At 47.0% G+C, this 17,109-nt stretch overlaps 1 protein-coding gene across 12 annotated transcripts in view; it reads left to right on the top strand.

Annotated features, from left to right (window-relative positions):
• Tns3 (tensin 3) overlaps positions 1–16,891 on the top strand; it is a 232,017-nt gene extending 215,126 nt beyond the window's left edge. For 11 of the 12 annotated variants that reach the window (XM_063273400.1, NM_001170459.2, XM_063273401.1 and 8 more), the window contains 7 exons: positions 3,048–3,143; positions 3,769–3,846; positions 4,857–4,934; positions 11,372–11,540; positions 12,722–12,790; positions 12,894–12,920; positions 14,069–16,891. In XM_063273400.1, coding sequence (XP_063129470.1) covers positions 3,048–3,143; positions 3,769–3,846; positions 4,857–4,934; positions 11,372–11,540; positions 12,722–12,790; positions 12,894–12,920; positions 14,069–14,213 — 662 coding nt within the window. In that variant the 3' untranslated portion in view covers positions 14,214–16,891. The remainder of the gene's footprint in view (positions 1–3,047; positions 3,144–3,768; positions 3,847–4,856; positions 4,935–11,371; positions 11,541–12,721; positions 12,791–12,893; positions 12,921–14,068) is intronic. The other variant, XM_006251460.4, reaches the window with a different exon arrangement.
• Positions 16,892–17,109: the final 218 nt, after the last annotated feature.

The raw sequence follows: 17,109 nt of genomic DNA, 5'->3' as shown, positions 1-17,109 counted from the left end.
TTTTGTTTCTTTTTTTCAGAGCTGGGGACCGAACCCAGGGCCTTGAGCTTCCTAGGCAAGCGCTGTACCACTGAGCTAAATCCCCAACCCCCAGAAACTTGTTTTTGATGCTACTTTATAACTGTAGGTTTGGTACTGTTAAGAATGGATATATATATATATATATATATATATATACATATATATATATATTAATAAAAATTTTTTCCCCGATGATCTTAGATGACCCCTGTGAAAGGGTCATTCAGCCCCTTAAGGGGTCACAACCCACACAGGTCGAGAACCACTGCAGTAGAGCCAAGGACCCAGTAAAGCACCCTGTTTCCTGTCAGCCCTTCTTCCTTTGGGTGTTCACATGCGAGGCATCACTGGATAGGCACATATCTCTAATATGATCATTTTGTCCTTTTTTTTTAAACTTGGCAATGTGAACACATGTTCTACGTACTATATTATGAGTCAAAACTTTAGCTTACTGAACGCCTCAGGTCACGAGGAGTCATCATAGGGCAGGATGCCCTGGGTAGTTTTCTTATCAGATAGTGTTCTCTGTGGTTCACAGTTTTAAGAGGCTCAGCTCATTTGGTTGTCTCTGGTACTAGGCCTGTGATGGATAAAATCATAATAGCGTGCTTGTGCGTGAGGGAGTACGTGTTCACCCTCTGCCTGCCACGTGAAGGGGAGAGGCTGGGAGGAAGCTAGCATGCTCTAAGTGACCCTAAGACCCCACCCCTTCCTACATCTTCACTGACCACCAGAACATCTCTGTGGGAGCTGAGCCTTTGCCACATGGGAGATGCTGCGTTAGCTGGAGAGAGGAATCAGAGTAAGCATGCATGTGGCTGGCACCTTTCTGTCCCATCCCATGCCTGCCTCTGGGACGATCTATCCAAACTCTTGCTTGAAATCTGTGCCAAAAGCTTCCTAGAGCAAACGCTGTGCAAGCCGCATTGAGATTGTAAGATGTCAGCCAGCTTCAGGCGCAGGTGATTGACCTGCTTCTAGGAATGTGCTTGTCTTGAAAGGCTAGGCAGTGTGGTTGGGAGGCACCTAGGACTCAGAGAGCACAGCCCTGAACCTGTGGGTACTGACAGGGCTTTTGCGAGGGAGTGGGACGGTTGTGGGGAGGAGAGTAAGCGATGTCACATAGAATGTCCAGGATTTCAACATAAGAAGCTCAACAGAGCACTACTCCAGGGGACACACAGACTTTTTATCACAAAGCACTCACTCAGACCTGGCTGCTGAGGACGCCAGGCCTTACTTAGAACTCGGTTAGTGACAAATCAGGAATGGACTTACAATGTCTGGGAACATATCCTGCCTTGGGCAGACTTTATTCTAAGTCTGAGAATAAAGGAACAAAATAGAGGTTATGTGAATAGCAGATGTCGGGAAACGCAGCATGGTGGTCTCCACTGGCTGAAGTGCAGCCTCGCCTCTGCGCGTACACCCAGGCCTGGATTGCACATTTGGGTTTCAACAGTCCAACGGTAGAATAGCAAGAAAAGTTTCTCCAATGAGTGAAGAGCCGGTTAGTCCCTGTGCCCCCTCCAGTCATGCTGAGACGAGACGACTGTGCTCATTTTAGACTCTGCGTTCCAAAATGCCCTTGGCAGCAGGGTCTTCATGGGGCATTTCCCACAAGTAGAACCCAGACCTTCAGTGGGTGTTCTCATTAGACTGGAAGGGCCGCAAACAGACATGGTCAAGGTGTCTGATCGTTTTCAGATTTCACAGTATCTGTACCTGTGTAATGAGATATCTTGGGAATGAGGCTTAAGTCTTTAAAAAGATTATTACTTTCTTATTTTACTTGTGTGATATTTTCCCTGTATAATATGTATATGTCTAGTGCCCATGGAGGCCAGAAGAGGGTGTCAGATACCCTGAAAATGGAGTTACAGACAGTCGTGAGCTGTCACGTGGGTACTAGGAACAGAACCGGGGAGACCCAAGTCTTAAGGTTAAAAATCCATTTACATCTTGTGTAGAATTCATACACATCCCGTACATTTTGAAGGTACTGTTATACAATGTTTTCCATTATTTTGTTCATGAGACAATGTTTAATGGTGTGGAATTGTCCATTTATGGTGTCATTCTGGTGTTCAAAATTTGCCAGGTTTTGGATTTGGGATCAGAACTATTCAGCTTACAGAGGCTAGCGTCTGGCAACCTCTCCCCAATCACAAATTCAGTAGGTCTTGTTCCTGCAGTTCCAGTATCAGCAGTGTTGAGAGGCTAGGTCTCAGGGTGCTAAAGACAGCAGTTAAGGAGAGAGATACAGCACACAGGGAGTCTACTGACTTTAGCAGCTTGGGGAAGTGACTTAGTTTTCTCCTGGTTCAGTTTGTACTTTTCCATTCAGTGGCTTCTCCTCAGGCCCCTTCTCTTTGGGCTCAGCAGCTGGCTTTGAACACAAGTGTCCTGTTTACTAGCAGTTTGGTAGAACGCTGCCCCTACATAGCAGACTGCTTGTTGCTGAAGGCGTTTCTGTACCCAGCTGGTGGCCCCACCTCACCCAGAGGGCTGGCGTACTTCCAGCTCTTTACTGAAGTCTTCTCTGCCGGAGCTGTGGCCTTTCCTCTCTTGGAGGAATGCAGCTGGTACTCCAAGGCCAGAGTCATTCTGAGCTGCCAGTTCACCCCTTCTCTGGGAGTTCTTAGAGCATCTGAGGATGGCTCTCGGGGACTCTCTTAGTCTCCACATTTTTACTCCAACAGGTCTTACTATCCATCTGGCTTATGGTACCGCCCACTGAGCATCCCAGGAGTGGTTCTAGGTGGCCCAGTAGTGCAGTGGTTTAATCCTGTTTAGAGGGAGCCTTCTCAGGGGTAGCTCTTAAGTTTGGTATCTGCAGGAGGCAAATATAAAAGTCCTGTCTGTCTGTCTGTCTTCTAACAATCCACCAGTCTATATATATATTTCTCTCTCTCTCTCTCTCTCTCTCTCTCTCTCTCTCTCTCTCTCTCCTTTCCCTCTACCTCTACTCTGATTCTCCTATGCTTTAAATTTAAAATAATAAATTTTTATTCCTTCCGCAGCAGGAGATTTGTCCAATGAACTCGTCCGGCATTTCCTGATTGAGTGTACCCCAAAGGGAGTGCGGTTGAAAGGGTGCTCGAACGAACCATACTTCGGTGAGTTACTTGAGAGGCTCTTATGCTACTTTTCAGGGCATAGATTCCCTCCTTCGGGTGGCTTAGATTCGAGGGCCTCTGTGCCGTGGTGGGTTCCTCTCACTTCAGGCCCTGGGTGTCAGGCTGCCACCTGAGGTCTTTAAGGTAAGCTGAAGGGACAGCTGTTCTTTGGAAGCTTTGTCAAGAGTAGATAAACGGAGCTAGAATACAACAAGGTGAACGGCAGCAGCTGGGTCCCAGCAGGGTCAGTGTTCACTGTGACCGCATCCATCAGGCACAGGGAGGAAGGAGCACAGAGCTGCCACCAGAGCCATCCCTCTTCTTTGTGAATTGAGAGCCTTTCACAGCCTTCTGGATAGCCTGGGGCAGCCCTGTGTCCTACTGGTTCAGAAGCACCCTGGCACTTTCCACTTACGAAGGCCGTATGCTTGCTTGGCATATACTGCCTGTCCCTCCATCGCCCTCTTCACTGACTTGGACCTTGTCGTTTCTTGGAGCTTTGAGTTACGTCTCACAGTGGTATAAAGGCGTGGGTTTTGAAGGTTTGGTCTCAACTGACTCTCTGGCTAAGCGTGCAGCAGGTGAAGAAATTGGTGACAGCCATTTACTCTTATCCGCTTTGCAGGGAGCCTGACGGCTTTGGTGTGCCAGCATTCCATCACTCCCTTGGCTTTGCCCTGCAAGCTGCTCATTCCAGAGAGAGGTATGTGATGGAGGCCTTGGTGCTATCTGGCTGCGTGTAAGATCTTCTGCACCGCTCATAGCATGCCGTTCCCAGGACCCACCGAGGGCCTTACAAAAATCATCATTCTTTCATATGATATGTACTCCTAAACACCCCCCCCCCCCCCCCCCCCGCCGCCACCACCACCAAAGCTAGTGGCCACCTGAATTGAGAAAGGAGAATGCCCTGCTGCTGGCAGCAGCTCCCAGACATTGCACATCATGACCTGGATGGAAGCTTTCAAGAAAACAACGACTGCTCAGCTTAAAGATGTGAAAAACACTTGGGGACTAGAGAGATGGCTTAGTGGTTAAGAGCACTGACTGCTTTTCCAGAGGACCCAGGACCAGGTCCTAGCACTTACATTAGGCAGCTTCTGACCGTCTAAAACTCCAGTCCTAGGAGATCTGCCTCCTTGGGCACCAGGCATTCATGAGATCCATAGACATATATGCATGTAAAACATGTGTATGTGCATAAGAAATTATTTACACACACACACACACACACACACACACACACACACACACACACAGCGTGTAATCTCAGACTACATTTCAAGGTCACTTGCATTGTCGATTCTCAATCCTACAGCAGGGGGATGATGTTGCTATGGTTAAATTTAGGTCACGAATGAATGAGTCTCTTTTTGTGTTTGTTAGAAAATACCCACAGGAATGTTTTTAAAAATTCACACCAGGGTGATGGGGGCTTGGCTGTGTGTTCAGCTTTCCTGTAGGTAAATGGTATTCGTCTTTTAAAATTTGATCTCTGATGTAAATGAGTTCAGAGGCCAGGAAAATGTTTTAGGGGGCCATGCTGCCTCCACCTGTGTTCAGGATGGGATTGCAGTTTCTGTGGGCTACGTGATTGTCTCGAGAGAGAAAGTCAGCTCTGTCACCGTCTGGGAATTCTGTCATCAGATTTTCGATGCCGTGTGGACTACTGTGTCAGGAGCTCATGTCTTCGTCTCACCCTTCTTCCTGCAGATCCGCTAGAGGAAATAGCAGAAAACTCTCCCCAGACAGCAGCCAACTCAGCAGCCGAGCTGCTGAAACAAGGAGCAGGTCAGTGGACACAGCTTCAGTTTCTGTCTCTCTGCATCTCCGAGTCATCGGGCAGCACCGAACTCCATGGTAGAACTTCCCTTGACAGTCATTTCCTGCTTTTCTGTGTGTAGACTGTGAAGGAAGTTTCCTTGTATAGATGCTTGGCACGGCTGGGTGGGGTGCATCTGTGAGGAGGAGGCATGGCCAGGGCATCCGAGGCTGCAACTATTGGCCGGACTCAACAAGACCAGATTCAGGGGAATAAATGTCAAGGCCTGTATTTAGGGTGGGGGTAGGGGTGCAGTAAGGCAGGATGTGGTGACCCGCCTTGCCAGCTGAAAATGTAAAAACGTCCTGGAGCTATGACTCAACGGTCCCTCAGCATGAGTCAGCCTCTGGACCCACTCCGCCGTCTGTGTGCGGAGACACCACACACAGCCTGGTCTTTGGAGACCAGGCCATTTGGATGAAATCTTTATTAATAGAGTTTACTTCCCGAGTCCATTCTGGGAAGGTAGAGAAGGTAGAGAGATTCCATGTCAGTGCTGTCCCTCCATTCACGGCCTCCCACACCACAGTGTTACAGATGAAGAGCTGGCGTCTTTGCATTCTTAAGTAAAGTCTAGAGTGTGCGTAGAGCTCACTCTCTTTATTATAAATTATAATGGCTTGAAAGCTTGCACCATCTCTCCCCTGCTTCTTTCCCCCCTTACTCCTTCTACACCTCCACTCCCTGTCATAGTCACACCCCCCTGTAGTTGTTATTATTATTGTTATACTTGTGCACACGTAAGTCTACATGAGTCTACAGTTCAGTGTTGCTCTTTTGTACATGTATTTAGGGCCAAACGTGTAGGCCTTAATAACTTACCAAGGCACTCCTCCATGAAGAAAACTGAGTCTCTCTCTGTCAGCAGCCATTGGTCGTCTGTAGCTCTAACTTTCACAAGGCTCCGCCCAGAAGTATAGCGTTCTTCCTTGGTGTTAATGGGCTTAAGAAATATTGACATTCATTTATCAGCATCATGCCACACTCCCTACTCATTCCCCCTTCATAGTCGAGACTCTCGCTGCCACTGACCTTTCCATGGTTTCCAGAGTTCCGACTTTCCCAGAATGCTTTGCTGTAAACACAAACTGGGCAGCATTTTCAGATTGGTTTCTTTCTCTTGGTTATACCCATTAACCTTCTTCCACGACTTTCCGTAGACTAGTGGCTTCTTTCCTTGTGTACTGTGCAGGAGATTATCCATGTGTGTTTGTGCAGATCTATGTACATACACATGGGTGTCTGAACATGTGTGTGCACATGTGTTTAGAGGCAGAGGTCCATGTTGTATATCTCCTCAGATTTCCCTACACTTTATTTTTTGTAGCAGAGTCTTTCACCCAACCTGTAGCTCATTGATGTGGCTGGGCCAGCTGGCCAATGGGCTCTAAGAACCCACCTGGTTCTGTCTCCCCAGTGCTGCGATTACAGCAGCACATCCCTGCACCCCGCTTGCTGGGGACCTGAACTCTCATCCTCACCGTTGTAGCTTTCGGTAGAAGCCTTTTACCAACCTCAATCTCTCCCCAGCCCCTGGCGAAGCAGAGCTTAGTTACCCGCACAGCTACTGAAGAATATCTGGGTTGTTCTAAGTTTTGGCAGGTCTGAATAAAGCTCCTAAAAATATCCAAGTGCAAGTTTTTGGTTAGTAGATGTTTCCAACTCCTTTGATTAAATATGGAGGATCCTGACAGCTAGATCCTGTGGTAAGACTATATAGTTAGCTTTGAAGGAAACCACAGAACTCTTTTCTTTTTTTTTTTTTTTAAGATGTATTTATTTTCTGTATGTGAGAACACTGTAGCTGTCTTCAGACACACCAGAGAAGGCATTGGATCTCATTACAGATGGTTGTGAGCCACCATGTGGTTGGTGGGATTTGAACTCGGGACCTTTGACAGAGTAGTCAGCGCTCTTAACCACTGAGCCATCTCTCCAGGCCCCACAGAACTCTTTTACAAAGTGGCTGTATCATTCCGTATTCCAACCAGCAACGGAGAAACATCCCCTTGATCCACTTCCTCACTTAGGCACCTTGGGTGCCGTCACCCTGAGAGATGTGCTCGTCCTAACTGATGGACAGTGGTATCCTACTGTTATGTCATCTCCCTTCTGACTTCCTCTCTAGCTAGAATGCCATGGTAAAGAAATATCTTTATCTCCTCTGGATAGTTTGTATTCTTCTAATGTAGGTGTGCTCTGTAAAGTTAAACATAATCACTGTGACCTCTATTCAACCAAAGAAGACTCTCTGACTTATAGTGTGGAATATGTTCTAGGTTCCAAAAAGCCGAGTTTGCCATAGCCACAACAGGGGTCACAGAGACTTGCCCGTCTGTGTGATACTCCTGCCTTCCAGCTTGACTGCCATTCAGACGATTGGCATCTGATGTATACACAGCCAGACAGACCTCAGGTTTATGTTGTTCAATATAGACAATGCTCCCTCTCCAGAGAGGGAGAGAGAAAAAAAAAATGAGACTCTGAGAAAGGCCATGGGAACAGTTTCCTGAGTGGACAGAACAGCCTTTCCCTTTCTCTTCTGATCCCTCATGAGCCTGAGCAGACTGGCCTTCGGAGACAGTGAGTACCACAAAAGAGAGAAACTCAGAACACCCAATTTTGTTTTAGATCTTCCCTGGTATCCTCCTAGATTGACATCCCCTGGTAAATCATCAGGATGGCCTCTGGCTGATTTATTTGATTCTACCTCTTAAAAATGTACTCGAAAAATTTCAAAAACCCATAATGATTGGTTTTTAAACCACAACTATGTATCAGTGTTAGAAAGAAAGAAAGAGGGAAGGAGGGAGGGAGGGAGAGAGGGAGGGAGAGAGAGAGAGAGAGAGAGAGAGAGAGAGAGAGAGAGAGAGAGAGAGAGAAGTTGAAAGAAAGGAAGGAAGGGAGAACCATGAAGAAGTAGGCTCTTGGTGACATGCCTCTCTGGGAGGGTTCTCTGTGTGGGGTCGAGTGGGGTCTCATTCCACTCTGTGGAGCTCCTGACGTACAGGCTGTTGGTCAGAGACAATGGGCATTTTGCCTATACCTCCCTCTGCATCTGTGTTAGCAACAGAGCTCAGTTTCTTAGTCCACATGACTGGTGCCATAAACCAACGAGCCTCTGAAGTCATCTCTTGGGCTTAATATCTCTCATCATAAGCGGTTTTTTTTTTTTCAAATAGTTCTCAAGCTCCTTAACTAGCATTCATCCTATAGATGTTATACTCAGTCATTGTCCTTGTTAGAAATTAAGTATTTCTTGTCCATTTCAACACAGTATTTTTAATATTTTATTGATTTTTTTGAGAAGTTCATTATAATTTGATTATATTTACTCCAACTCCTCCCAGGTCTTCCTTCCCTATGTCCTCATCCATACCCCATGTTCTCCTTTTTTTTTATTTAATAACTTACTGAGTCCAGTTGGTTCTGCCTATGTACTGATGGCTGTGGGGCATCTGTAGAATCATGGCTCACCTATCAGGGACTGCACCCCCTAAAGAAAACTGACTCTCACTTCCTTTACCAGAAATCGGCTGTCACTGGTTCCTCCGCTAGGCTAGGGCTTGGGGCTTGGGTGTCTCTTGAAGCTGTGTTGGAATGTTGAATGGCTTGATCTTGTGCCTCTGTGAGTTCATGAGTGCAGTAGTCAAGGTGTATCTGGAAAACATTGTTTTGCCTCAGTCCTCTGTGACCCTTGGCTCTTACTGTGCATCCACCCCCTCTTCCATGATGCCTTAGGCATTGAGCTATGAGCCTTAATTTAAGGCTGCTGTCAGATGCTTTCCCCTAATCCATAGCACACCAGGAGTGTGGATTTCCATCCACTGCACACTATAAAGGCAAGGATTCAGCTCAGCTGATCTGGGGGCGGGGTTCACATCATCCTTGCCTGAGGACTAATTACGGTCATTTAGATTACCTGTAGCACAGGCATTATATCAAAAAAGTAGGACTATTCAGATCTCTGATCACTGTAAGCCCCCCCCCTTCCCGCCATCTGAATACCATTTGTCATCTGGATTCTAGACTTCTGCTAAGGTCCTTGGAAATGTCCTCATATCTTCACAGTAGAAGCCAAGACCCAGCAACAAGGCAGTCAGCTCAGGATGGGAAATCTGATACTAATGCCATTATGACTTTGTTCCAATAGCTGAAACAATTTGTTTCTGTATTTTAAGCCTCAATTCTTAATTGTTTCTTCTTGAAACGGAGGAGGAATGTGAGCTAATCCTTAAAAAAAAAAAAAAAAAAAAGGAGGCTCTGTCACCAGATTTCCCATAGGTCAGTAGATAGTCTGGCTGTTTAGTTTAGTGCTCTGTGAATATGGTTTAATAAAGACCATGCATTGTTATTTTTTTTTTTAATAAAAAGCAGGGCATTGCTAAAAGGAAGAGGTCGGTCAATGACTCCAGAACCTGTTTCAGTGCAGCCACATCCCACTGGGAAGAAGGGGAGGCGGGCTGGAAATTCTCTAAACCAGAGACTACTCTGAGCATCCGTCAGATCTGTTCCTGCCCCCTCCCCTCTCCTGGGATTGTCCTTTATGTACAAGCCTTTTACATTCCTTTCTACAGTTTATAGAACGAGTTTGCTTGTGGTTTTTACAAATACAATGCAAGTCTCAGTTCTTTGTGGTTCTGTAGGACTCATTGTATAATTCATCCATCTGTCCAGTCAGCCTGGCTCTAGTTTTTCAGTGCTACAAGCCAAGCTTGAAGGGCCATCTTTCTACTGGATTCTCCCTGAATTTGACATATTGCCTTAAGCCAACCTCCCAGAAGTAACCCTTGACGAGTTAAAATTATGTGGATCTGAGACCGCTTTTAGGCAGAAAGTTCTCTCAGCACAGGTCTGAAGAATACCGTCCTGTTCAATATGTCATGAAGTGCCACAGCTCCAAGTCGTCCCCTCAGCAGGAGCACTTGGCCCTGCAGACGACAAGTTCTCTGGGAGCCTGACTCTGGGGGAGAGGATGCTGGCCCACCATCACAGTCAGAGGGGATCTGCTCCAGAGCTGTTATTTCTGCCAACATCTCCCAACACCAGACTTCTTCCTGGCATCACAGATGGACCAGTCCTTATCAGGAAGTTCCCTGTGGTGTCACCAAGACAGCAGTCTAGCCTGTGGTTTCCTGTGAACCACACCTAGGTGTACCAAGACTTTGGAATTTTCATAATCGTTAGGTCAGAACACATGTACATACACAGGCACACAAGCACAGACACAGTCACACAAGCGGACACGATGCCTTTTGAAACTACATGAGCTACAGGGCAGGATTGGAGGTAGAATATTCACCATCCTGAAGTCTGTTTTCCATTTTCCAACCCTTCCAGTGTCTGTACATAGCACACATGCTTTTGATTTTATAGTTCTAATCATAGCAGAGATGGTTTATTCTGCTTTTCCAATTACCTGCTAACCATTTTTCCGTGTAGCTATATAATTTCCGTGATTACCGTTTACTGGTTGCTTCACATTTGGTTGAGAGGTTAAATTTAACCCTTTCTTTCTTCTTGGGCATAACCTGTTTTCATTTTCTCTTGCCGTAATTTTATATGTGCATGACCATCTTCCTCTGTAGATTAGCTGTATCATGTGCTTATGACAGATTCTCTTTGAATCTTTGAAGAAATAGCATCTTGAAGTTGTTTCTAGGCCTTTCAACTCTTCCTGATAAAATGTGCCTCATTTATCCAGAATGGGCTCAGGTTACCCCAGCATAAAAGGTACCCATTTTACCAGAGCTTTGTGGGCTTTAAGCCTTGGGCAGTGTGAAGGTTAAGAACTTTTGACACCTTGCTCTCCTTCTCAAGAGAGCTCAGGAAAACACCTAGATTAGACGGGAGCTGACGTGCAGGTAAACCACCAAGGCTGATCGGTCCCTCTGTAGTGCTCTCACCTGGGACTGTGAGACCATTCTGAACGCTGGAGTTGTCCATGAAGTTTGATCTAGCAAAGTCACCTTGACTTGAACTCCGGATAGGTGACATTACTGATGTTCCTTACCATTTGTGAGCCTGGTATCCTCCCCTGCAAACTGGGGGTGATGAAAATAGGCTGTTCTTTGGGGCTCTTGTTTCAGAGTCTCCATTCTTACCACATTTTGGGCAATGGTGTTAATGGTAACCATTGTCTTTACTCTCACTGAGGCCAAGAAAGGTCCTGGATGAACAGCACACTTCTCTCACCAACAGACCACTCCCTTGGCACTTTAATACTTTAATCTTTAATACTGCTGAGCAGGGAGCGTGTGCTACCAGTGCTTCTAGCCTGGGTCACACATCCAAACTGTTCCTGATCCCTTCATCTTCTGGTTGGTCTTTCTCCACATGATAGAGCATGTATGTCCCCAGCAGTCCTGGCTAATGCACGTCTCACCTCCTCGCCGTTGTCTTGCAGCCTGTAATGTTTGGTACTTAAACTCTGTGGAAATGGAGTCCCTCACTGGTCACCAGGCAGTCCAGAAGGCCCTGAACATGACCTTGGTTCAAGAACCTCCTCCAGTGTCTACGGTGGTACACTTCAAGGTGTCAGCCCAGGGCATCACCCTGACTGACAATCAGAGAAAGTAAGTCTTGGGAGGAGTTGAGGGGTAGAAGGGCCTGAGGTCCGCATTGGCCATCTTCATCATTTTCTATTTTATTCTATTCTTTGAGAACAGGCTCTCTTAGTAAGCCTGGAACTCGAGTGTTTTGCTAGACTGACTGGGATATGCCCAATGCAGGCAGTTCCCCTAGTCTCTCTAGTATTGGACTTACACATTCCCATCAGCGTACCCAGATTTTATATAGGTGCTGGGGATCTGAGCTCAGGCCCTCATGCTTGCCCTTTAAATGCATGCCAGCTCTCTGACCCCAAAGCTATTTTCTATTAAGGATGCAGAATCTTTTACGTCATTGCTTTCGAACCACTGAGATGGACCCGAATCCACTATCTTCTGTTTTGCTATCCTTACTCCCATAACTTGTGGGCAGCTTGTCTTGGTTAAAGTAGCAGAGGGTGGTATCAGGAGCCCTTGTGGCAAATGCATGGGACATAGCCCAGACCATCCTGAGCCCTCTGTGCACCGTAGCCTCTCTGAAGGCCACCACACGTGCAGTCCCCAGGGCCAGGTCTTTAAGTGAGATGTTATCCTCATTGTCCTAAGCTGCCGAATAGCTGGAAAACAGAATCTTTGGATGGAGCAGTTGGGCTAAGAGTATGGCTTTGTTGGTCAAGGCTTCTCCTCACTCTGCAGGAGATGACCCTGAGCAAACACCTTAACCCTCTGGTGTTTGATTTCTTCTTCTTCTTTTTTTAAACCTATGCCAAAATACCTACCTCAGAAGTTAGTATCAAAAAGTATAGAGGCCACATGTCCTCCAAGGCGCTGTTAATATGAGCTCAGCTTTGGGAGAGCCAAAAGGTCCAGCGGTCCTGGTCCTGAGGTGCTTCCCCTGTCTTACCATTTGCCCCTCCATTTCCTCAGAGCTCCTGGGTCCATCCCTACATTCCCTGTTCTTGATTCTTTCCCTCTTTGTGGTGCTTCAGTTGACTACTCTGGGCACCCTTCTGCCCAGCTTCTGGTTGTTGATTCTTCACAAACAGATACTCTGGTCCTCTCCCCAATAGCAAGCAGAGGTATCAAATAATTTCTACTCCACAAATCATCCCACTGGGGAAATAAGAACCTACCCATCCATCACCCATCCACCCATCTATCACTCTGAACTCTGGGAAAGGAATAATCTCTCTCTCCCCACCCAACAGGCTCTTCTTCCGGAGACATTACCCTGTGAGCAGTGTGATTTTCTGTGCTTTGGACCCACAAGACAGGAAGTAAGAATTTTACATTCTTGTAACTGAAAAGTATCCCTCTTTTATCCTTTAATTTAAAAAAAAAAAAGCTAACATGAATCTCTTCTTGTGTTTAATTCTCAAGGTGGATCAAAGATGGCCCTTCTTCTAAGTAAGTTGCCAGTGTTTCTACTCTATTTGAAAATCACAGTGCACAGTTGACCTCAGTTCTAGATATGCAAAGAAGGGATTATTTAAAAGATCAAACAAAACAAAAGTAGTCATTGTTGGTGGGATCATTTGTTTGAGTTAAACTGAAAGTAGAAAATAAGGGAGTAAGTGTTCTGATATCGGAACCCAGATCCGGATGGTGCTGGTTTGTCCGTTGCAGTGGGATGGGGGTGCCCTGTCTCTATTGTATCTGTAGTGTCCTTTACACACTGAGACAGATTTCTTAATCCAGCCATTTTTGAGGGTGACGGTACTGCTGAGAACCCCAGATCTGTGTGTGTGTGAGCAGGGGTGAATCCCATTGGAAAAATTTCCTTGTTTCAAGGGATTCTGTTTTGTTCTTGATCTTGAGGGAGTTTGTTTGGCCAGTGAGTTCTCATTCCGCCTGCTTGGCACTGCCACCAGATGGTCAGAGGAATCTAAACCCTGCCTTCCCCACCCACAGAGACTTCACTGTTTGTGGCTACCAGTTTGGCTCCCTTTACATGGTCTACTGAGCACAAATGTTCATCATGTGCCTCCTTCCCGGCAGGCCCAATTCAGAGTTCTTCCTGCTCCAGAGAACTAGTCAGTAGTAGCAGACAGCCACAACTTCCGGAAGTGATCATAGTTGCACAGACCTGAGAGGACCCCTTGGCATATTACCTTTCTTGTTTGGGGTGCCTAGTCTGGGCTGGGCTGGGCTGGGAGCTTCTAGTGTTCTCCCTGGAGGCCTAAAGCCCCGATCTTCCATGGGAGACCTTGATTTTGCATAGGCAGCTGGAGCTCAGGACTCCATAGAAGGTACCCGGAGGACCCCTAGAGACCTCCAGAAGAGGAGCAAGTGAAGCCTCAGCTTTGATTCAAGTTAGGGTAATATTCTTCTAGGCTCAGTGCTCATTCTGCCCACAGTAGTTCCCAGCGGCTAGTGGTCAGGTGGCGGACAGGTCTCTAAGCTAGTGCTTGGTACATCGTAACCTGCGTGCAGTCTCTATTGCTCTCAGGTTGCTACTGTGAAAAGGAGAAAGCCTGTGCGCATGCATGGGGCTGCGCGCATGCGTGGTGCTGCACACTGTGCTGGCTCCTCTGACCTAGGCTTGTCTTTTGCAGAGTCTTTGGATTTGTGGCCCGGAAACAGGGCAGTGCTACAGATAATGTGTGCCACCTGTTTGCAGAACATGACCCCGAGCAGCCTGCCAGTGCCATTGTGAACTTTGTGTCAAAGGTCATGATCGGCTCCCCTAAGAAGATCTAAGCCCCTCTAGCGAAACCTGCCAGATGACCCATAGGGCCCTGAACATGGCAGTGGGGCGAGGTGGGGCCCTCTCCCCGTTTGTACCAGACTGACAATCCTCACATTCTAGACTCCAGAGGGGGAGAGTATGGCAACTCTTCAAACCAAGAACAAACAATGTTACCACAGATTGGCCTTAGAGAAGCTTCTCATCTGACACACCTATCTAGTCAGGAGCATTTTGAGTGGATGGATCTTGGCCCAGGAAATGCCTCACCAGGGTCCCAAGGACAAGGGCTGTACGAAGAGGAAGTATAGAAGACAAGGCTGCCCTGGGTCTCTGACGCATTAGCATCTGTGTGGATCGGGAGCACCCTTCATGCTCCACAGCAGAGTAGCCATGGCACCCGCTTGTCAACAGATAGGCTCCGCCCAGCGGCTCTCTCAGCTTCTCTTTCTACAGCAGACAGCGATGAAACTGAGGAGGAGATGCATGGTTAGTGAAGGTCTGAGCAGGTTGGAACATGGTGGGGATCTAAGTCGGGGCATCGGAAGGGACGGGAAGCGAGAGCAGTGGACTGATATGTGGATAATGTCGGAGAACCCACTGCTGGTGGAAAGGACTCTGTGATTCTGCTCTCAGGTCACCACCCGGACTGTGGAGAGCCTAGAGGACCCTGAGAGGAAACCGAGAAGATAGAATAAAAAAATGCCATTTTATATAATATATATTTTACTTATGCCAAATTATTTATAACCACTTGCCACTGCCATAGCATACCCACGTCAAATGCTGCAGCCGACTAAGCTGTGATTGCTAGGAGGCTTGTCCCTTTGTAGACACACCAGAGACAGCTGGCCCCTCAACTGGACAGGGAACAGTGGTCTCAGGGTGATACCACGCAGTCCTTTACCTGCAGATCTGCCAAATGGATTTGCCTCAAGCAGCCTACCCTCTGCTTGGCACAGCGACATGTCTTGACCAGAAGAGGATGGTTTCTTCCCTGCTGGAAACGTTCAGGAGAAATGGGAAACCAAGACACCGGCATCAGCCTTAGCAGGACTGGCTGGGCCATCTAGAGGTCTGCATCTTCCAAAGTCCATGTGGCCTTTCTAAGCTGTTACCGAGATTCTCCTGTGACACCTGCAGCTTTGGAGGGGAACTCTGTGGGTGTCGGGAGAGAGAGAGAAGGGATGAAGAGAAAGATCAAGAATTCACAGGCTGTGTTTGATTTGCTGAGTCATCGTAGTTACTGTGAGGTGTGATGGTTCATGGTCAGTTGGGTACCCCACTGCTGCAGGCTCCCTGCCTGCATCTCTCAGTACCCAGAGATTCCGAAGAAGGCAGTGAGCCCATCACTTTCCAGAGTGGACATGGAGCAGGGCTACGTGGAGACAAAGCCAGGGTCTCCTTGGTCAGAACATTACATCCCAGGAAGACTGAGCATCCCCGTCCCAGCCTGAAATTTCCACTCTCTGCCTTCTAAAATCCAGACCTAGCTTCCACATCTCACAGCCGGGACAGGCTACAGTCGATAAGCTGGGATTTTTGTGGTGAATTCTGTTTCAAAAGGGGCAGAGATGTAACTACATATAGAATTGGAATCAACTATGTCAGGTTGAGTGTAGTGTGTGTGTGTGTGTGTGTGTGTGTGTGTGTGTGTGTATACAGGTGGATCATTCCACTTTTTAGCTCCTATCGATGCACCAAAAGCAAGTGCCTCATTTCTGTGCCAAATGTTTGCCTTGGTCTTTAAGGACCTCCTTTCATGGACGCTCTGATGTGCCTGTTAGAGGGAATGTGCCACCATTCCCTAGAGGCCCCATGTCTTCCACAGAGGCTTCTAGTGTTTCGGTTACTCATATGCAGCTAAACTCCAGATTGGGGCAGGGATGGGGGCTGAAGTTGTGCTCTGTCAAAGAAGTACCACAACCTATGATGGTTTATATGCAGATGTGGCCCAAAGACCACAGGCCCACTCCCTTCTCCTCTGCTGGAGTGGGAGAGGACCTATTTAGAAATCAGCTGGGCAGAGCTGAAGCCCAGCCCTCCAGTGAATTGAATGCCACAGAGGTTGGCATCCAAGAAGCCATGGGAATGCGTTTTCAAGTGGCTGACCAGGTATGATCTTCACTCAAGGTAAAAGTAGTCAAGGGTGTCAAGGGATTCACTCTGAGGAAACACAGGAAGACAGCTCTACAACTGTCTACAACAGCTGGTAGGGCAAACTTCTGTCTTCTGTGTGTGACGTTTGTATTGAAGAGAACAAGACGAGACCAGTGTCATAGACTATACTCAGAAACACTGAGGAGGAGTGTTGCTCAGGCTTTTGCTTCAAGGCCATCAGTTGGGCAGAAGTTAGTGCATTGTTCGGTGAGTAAATTCAGTGATGTCCCTCCACTTTCCATATATAACCAGGGTCCCATTAACCTTCTCATTAATGGTCTCATAGTTTCCAGTGTTGGGCTGTTCCCACGTTAAAAGCCACACTGCATTTATCCTCAGTGTCAAGGACGTTGTAATGTTGTTGTACCTGTCTTACCCATTAGCGCAGTTTTCACTATTCTATATTGTAAAGAATATATATCCAGTATGTAAATGAATGTTCCATAAACCTTTTGTATAGGCATTTCCTCTGCTCTTTAAATATCAACCTTATTCAGAGTATAATAAAAAATTATGACCTTGGTAAGTCGAATGATGCATTTCTCCGTCTTTGTGGTGCGAATGTGTTTATGAGTGAGAGCACATGTGCCTGCCCTGTGTGTAAAGATTAGGTGACAGCTTTGGTCGTTGGTCCTTGACTCCAACAGCCGTGTTTGAAATAGTCTCTTACTGTTTCACACATATGCCAGGCTAGTTCTAGAGACTTCCTGGGGTTCTCCTCCCTCCACCTCAGGTTTGACTGTGGAAACA

The sequence above is a fragment of the Rattus norvegicus genome, chromosome 14 (assembly GCF_036323735.1).
Source record: "Rattus norvegicus strain BN/NHsdMcwi chromosome 14, GRCr8, whole genome shotgun sequence".
Taxonomy (NCBI): domain Eukaryota; kingdom Metazoa; phylum Chordata; class Mammalia; order Rodentia; family Muridae; genus Rattus; species Rattus norvegicus.
The sequence above is the reverse complement of the archived record's forward strand: the minus strand, read 5'-3'. Positions and strand labels throughout refer to the sequence as shown.